Source organism: Ananas comosus, linkage group 3 (assembly GCF_001540865.1).
Source record: "Ananas comosus cultivar F153 linkage group 3, ASM154086v1, whole genome shotgun sequence".
In the NCBI taxonomy this organism is placed as follows: Eukaryota; Viridiplantae; Streptophyta; class Magnoliopsida; order Poales; family Bromeliaceae; genus Ananas; species Ananas comosus.
The window spans coordinates 12,633,218-12,639,665 of NC_033623.1; the positions used below are offsets into that span (position 1 = coordinate 12,633,218).

The 6,448-nt window shown below is 34.9% G+C and overlaps 1 protein-coding gene across 1 annotated transcript; it reads left to right on the forward strand.

The window, feature by feature from the left end:
* Positions 2,797 to 3,417, forward strand: LOC109707917. The gene has a single exon (XM_020229458.1). It carries the CDS (start codon positions 2,967 to 2,969, stop codon positions 3,369 to 3,371), a length of 405 nt encoding a protein of 134 aa, XP_020085047.1. The 5' UTR covers positions 2,797 to 2,966; the 3' UTR covers positions 3,372 to 3,417.

Sequence of the window (6,448 nt, forward strand, 5' to 3'; positions counted from 1 at the left end):
AAAGCCGTAGTTGTCGCCGATCGTACCTACTGAGAACTACTGTTTTGTAGTTCTCACGCTCTTTTGTAATTTACTTTTCAGAATTTTTGGAGCTAGCAGTTAATCGAGGTAAGAGAATTGCGTCATAATTAGCATTTCCTATCAGTGTACATGAGTTATAGAGAAGCATTCAGTTAGATAGCTTTTGGATAGTGCTATTGTATATTGGGACTGGCGGGGCAAAGGCCTTTTACATATATATATATATATAATTATATTTCTTAGGAGTTTGTGGTTGTTGATTGTATATGAAGTGATAGTAATTTTGTTCAGTTTTATATATATCACTCTAATACTTAGTTCTATTAGTTGTGGACTCTAGGTTTGCTTTGCTTCGATGTGCTGGACACTTCGTGCAAACGGAGAAAACTTTATCCATTCAGCGGGTCTATACACGTACCTGGAAAGCTTTTTCACTGTGGGCCCGAAGCGTGTCAGATTAATCTCAGAGTGTGTTTTGCGAGAGAGGCCCCTGGGCCATACTGCTTGCCCTATGAAATTACGGCCCATTAGAAAAATAATAAAATATATATATAGTATTTACGCATGCAGGCCCAAATGGAAAACGAAGGCACTCTGAGTAGGGGTGGAATTGGGCCGGGCTTGGGTCGGGTATTACTATGCCCAAGCCCGGCCCAAAAAAATGTTGGGTTTCGGTCGGGCTTTTACCCAATTTTTTTTAAAATTAAGGCCCGGCCCAAGCTCAAGCCCAATGCCCAATACCCATCGGGCTTTGTGGAGGCCCATTTTATGCATTTATCATATAATACATAAATACTTTTATTTGTATAAAATTAAAATAAAATACCTATTTTTAGTTTTATCACATCAAAGAAATTAATATCTAACATCAAATATATCATAATATAGAACTAAATATTTTGTTAATATATAATATATCCTCATATATATATAAGTAAATATCATTAATAACAATATATACTATATATGATATACTATAGATAAATAATATATATAATTAAATATTTTATTTTGATAATTAATATATCGGGCTTTTGGGTCGGGCTCGGGTCGGGCTTGGACATGCCCAAATAGGCCCAAAATTTTTTCAGGCCTAAATTTTTAAACCCAGCCCGAACCCAAAGTTATGTTTTTAATACCCAAAGCCCGGCCCAAACATGGCCCATCGGGCCGGGCCTTGTTTAGGCCCGGGCACAGTAACAACCCTAACTCTGAGTGATGCTTCGGTACAATTTTCATACCTTAACCATTCTCTCCATTCCATCCAACGGCTCAGATTCAACTACTCTAGGGGTTGACATACTACTTAAAATTCCCAAATTCACAATCAGATAAGGTCCTTAACTCCTTATAAGTGCATATCATCCAATAATACTATCATAATCCTTCCCAAAAAAAAAGAAAAAAAAAAGAAAACTGTAGCTGACACATACAAGTGACTTTTGACATTGCCGTGTACTCATTTGCTAATTCGAATATTTATCTTTCAATATGATGGTTTTATTTTATTCCTTATTTTTGACCTATCCCAAACTGATGATGATTTTAACCTAACTTTGCTGGAGTTTTCCCCAAATTGCATCATCTCGTAGTCAAGCCCAAAAAGAAGTCTTTTTTTATACAATCTTTTACAGTGCCGCACAACTGATTTTGAGCCATTATTTGGATCTTTTCTCTCTACTTTTCATTTTGAAGGCAACATCATTGTTTACATTGGGCTGGTTGCTTTAAGAGCGCCATCCGCGATTGACTGGATCATGCCACGTGGAATAAAGATGTTAAGATAATTTTTAACTATTTTTTAGCCGATTAAATTGTCATGAATTCGATTTCTTTGTAAAATAATATAAAATTATTATTTTATCTTCAAAATTTTAAACCGTCAGAAAACGATATTTGTAATATATTTAGATAAATTCTACACTGCTTTCGCTAAATTGATCTTTTTAATAATAAAATATTTTATTTTTAAGATTAGAATTTGTGCTTCTAGAAGAATGAAATGTTAGGCTTTTAGGTTGAAAAGCATTACATACCATTTTAAATATTTTATTCAGTATATCTGATTTGGATTTTATTCAGTACATCCATCTGATTTGGATTCAGTTAGGTTGAAAATTTCAGTTGAATTTTAAGTAGGTCGAAATTTCCGTTCAATTTTAAGTAGTTACCATTTATTAAGAACCTCTTAGCCCAACTAATTTCTTTCTCTTTTTTTTTTTTTTCGCCAATCCTGATTCATATGTAAATAAATACACCTATCCAAAGTTACTCACGCGCGCCCTACGAAACCTGCTCCAACCCCACCAATAGTTTCAATAATAATTCCATAGTTTGAGAGGAGCAAAAAAAATCTAAAATATTGAACAGATATATTTGCTACTATTTGGCATTATTAACTCGTCAACAATATTCATATATTTTCACGCATCTTAAAGCATGATGTGTCGGCATTTCACACATCCTATAACCGATCCGAGCTCACAATATATGATAAATTATACTTTTCGTCCTCAAATTATAATGTTGCGTCTGATACCTTGGCCGTTAAACTAGTATGCGGAATTTATTCACGACAATTTATAAAAATTCAAGTTAAAAGTTTTAAAAAATTAAAATTTAATGACTGAAATGCAGTGCATATAACTCGATAAAATTGTATTAGTCAATCAAATATTATTTAAATAAATAGTAAGAAAGACGAACAACACGACCCAAAAACGTCCCTGTCGTCAAATGAGACGGAGGGTGTTGTATTCCTGGCAATAGCAATGTTAGCAATAACAATCGCAATAACAATACCAATAGGAATAGCAATAGCATCACCAGATAAACTCCGCCCACATGTTTCGCTCTCCAGCCGCCCCCGCTTCACCCGTCCTTGACCATCCCTTCATTTATTATTCTTTCTCGCCCCCGCGCAAAACGCCACCGGCGAAATTGATATGGATTATTCCTCCCCACCTGCGGCCCCCCGCAAAGACGACGAGTCGACGGAGCTCGGCCTCCGCAAAGACGCCCGGGGCGACCGCGTGCGGATTAATCCCGCCGTAGACATAGCTGCAGAGTCCGACGCCGAGGGGGGAAGGGCGAAGGCGAGGGCGGCGTGGGTCGCGGTGGGCGCGTGCCTGCTCCTGCTCCTGCTCGGCCTCGGAGGCGCCGCGCTGCTCGTGTGGTGGGCCCTAGCGTTTCATCGCTCCAACCGGCAGCTGTGGATGGTGCCGGTGAGCCTCGTGCTGCTCGGCACGCCCGTCGTCACGTGGCTCTCCGTCTTCACGTCCGCCACGTGCCGTCGGTTCGAGCTCATGCGGAGCGTCACGGCTCAGCCGGATGTAGAGCTCGGCAGATGATTGAATTCATTAACCAAAGGTTGGATTGTTTTTTTTTTTTTTTTTTTTTTTTNACATTATACGCTCAATAGAATCACGACTCAGATTAATTGGAAATGAGTACAGTTTGAGAATGATTGGATTTTCTCTTTCAATCTTGTGTTTATTCACATTGAGAACTACAATTTTTTAGCATTTTGATTAATGTTTCTAATACACGTGTTGTTGTCGCGGACCGTTTGAATTTTTTGTCACTTTCGAGAGAAGAAAATGAAAAGTTTTTGGTGGCCTGCAATTGAAACGAATGCATATTGTGGGTCACACGAATACACATTTTCTAATTGAGATAAGTAATATTTTTAAGCATCCAACCAATCAATCAATTATTTTGATCTTTCGTTTCTTTAAAGACGATGAATAATAGTGTGCAATAAAGTATATATATTTTTTTGACACTTCAGTGAGTCTAATACTTATTTTAGTAATATTCATAATCCAATGGATATTAATTTGTAGATTTAATAACGCAGTTGTATTGGATCGTTGGCGCTAATCACTATAATATTTATGCGTTTCGATTGTAATTCAATCGAATACGACCTTTTGTCACGGGACAAGACACTTACCTTTTTAAACCAATAAGCCTGTAGCTAGATGCTAATATCGGGTAGGTGAAAAAAATGCACAAATTGTGCTTCAAGGCTTCGGTGTAACTCGTGCACCGCATGTTAATAGAATTCGTAACAAATTGGATTACTATATATTAGATAGATTATCGAGACAATATATACTAATAAGAGTATTTAAGATGCTATTTAGTACATAGCACATCTTTTATCTAAACCAAAGTCGAAACTACCAAAACACATGGCATCTCTCTCCTCTACTTAAGGAGGTAACTCTGGTTCTAAATCAATAGAATAAGAGCTACATATATAGCCTAGGCAAAGAGGAGCTTTCCCCAACACTGCTAATTATATATTAACTTATATTTTGGACCACTAATAGTGGAAAACTAATAGTTGATGCTGCAACTGGGAATGTTTATTGTAAGGGTGGTCTCATTTGGGCAAGGAAAGCTCCGGCCCGGTCGGATTTGGGGCAGTTCCAACCTAATAACCTTCGATCTCGCATGTCTCTTTAGTAAATGATGGAGATCATTTGACTTAATTAATATATATATATATATATATATATATATAGTTACATATACAGTAATATTTTTTTTATTCAAGAGTATAGAGAATTTTGTGCGAAGAGGTGAATCCGTTTAATTTCTCTAATTAAAGTGATTGGATTCAATGACTCCTATTTCAGTATTTGTCATTTTCCACGTAATCGTGAATATAAATATTATGCTTCGGGCGTAGATTTAGTCAGAAAAATACAACAAGTGGATGCAGAATATGTTGACGTGCAATTTATGAAAAAAAAGAAGAAGAAAGGTGATGTTAATAAAAAAATTTAAAAGTATGTTAATAGAATATTATTAAATTTGATTTTAATATTTTTTAGTTAGATTTAAAAAAATATTTAATTTGTGCAGAGTGAAAATGGACGACCCCGATTAATATACAAAGGCGATGATATAATGAATGAAATACAAAGATATACAGAACCATGACTTTTATTTTTGGCTGGGGGATTTTGTATTTACATTAATATAGCAGGTCCAGGTTGAGGCGCATATATATATATATATATATATATATATATATATATATATATATATATATAGTAGGGCTAGAATACTTGTAAAAGTATCATGAGGGTGATGCTTTAGTGTTTTTAGCCCTTAGATGGAGAGATATGAGGTTGAGATGATGGTGGTAGGTGGCGGTAGGTGGTGGTAGGTGAAATAGTGTTTAATCCAAGGATTATTAATAATCAAAAAATAGATCCAATGGCTTAAAACCTAATAGCACCATGATGGTGATACTTGTAAAAGTATCATAGCTCAACTCTCTCTATATATATATATATATAATTGAACTCCTATGTTTTTAAAAGTATCAAGTCATTGGTGCTTGTAAGTTTTCGGCCCTTAAATTAAAGGATGTGCGGTTAGGATGATGTGGGCCCTCTAGGGTTGAGTGGGTGGTTGATTTAATAGTATAATCTAACGGATAAAAATGATCAAAATCAGAGATCTAACGGTAAAATATTTATAAACACCAAGTGTTTGGTACTTTTAAAAACACCATAGCCGAACTATATATATATATATATGAAGCTGCAAAAGATTAATGCAACACAACTACGGGCAAAAAAGGAGCAAGAAGAGACAAGCCAATTTACAATCCGAGCTCAAAATGAGTGGCCATAACAAGTATGAGACGAAGAACGTACATAGTATCCAAAAAGAAAAGAAAAAGAAAAAAGAATTGTGAGAAAATTGTCCTTAAAAGTTGCAATTTACAATCAAATTATTCTTAGCTGCCTGTTTACTTTCGGTTGGTTCAGTTAAAGATGTATACGAAATATTTATTTAAAGGTATTTCTAATCAATACAGTTTTTGCTAACAGATAATATTTAATTGCTCTTTGGATACAAAGCGTGAGAACGTATATTTTTCCTCGATCAAATTTTAGTTTGAGACGAAAAGGATTAAACTTTTTTAAACAATTAAGTTTTTGATCGGCCAAAAAAACGCTTTTTTTTCTTTGAAAGTTCAAAAAAATTAACATGAAACCAACACACGTTGAAAATAATCAACCTCTAACCTCAGCAGCATAAAAAAAGGTCAAAAACTTGGAAAAAAGAAAAAAATGAAGGAAGGAACGAAGTATACAATTAATCACCTCTAATTGGTGAGAATTAATCCACGCGTGACATAGCCGAAGAAGATTAATATATCAGAAACAAACAAAAAGGCCCTTGCTACTCCTTAAATTCTAAATAATATATCCATTTTTTCATGAAAAAATAAGGTGTATCTAATTTTGTATAGGCTCAAAGCACATGTAATATAAATAAATTTTTTTGAGAAAAAAGTAGTACGTTACTTGTTTTATTCATTGAAAAAATAAATTAGACTATCCCGAAAAAACAAAGCAATATATATATATATATATATAGAGAGAGAGAGAGAGAGAGA

Excerpts from the sequence above, each read along its gene's own strand:
- LOC109707917 (XM_020229458.1), top strand. The coding sequence starts at position 2,967 with ATGGATTATTCCTCCCCACCTGCGGCCCCCCGCAAAGACGACGAGTCG.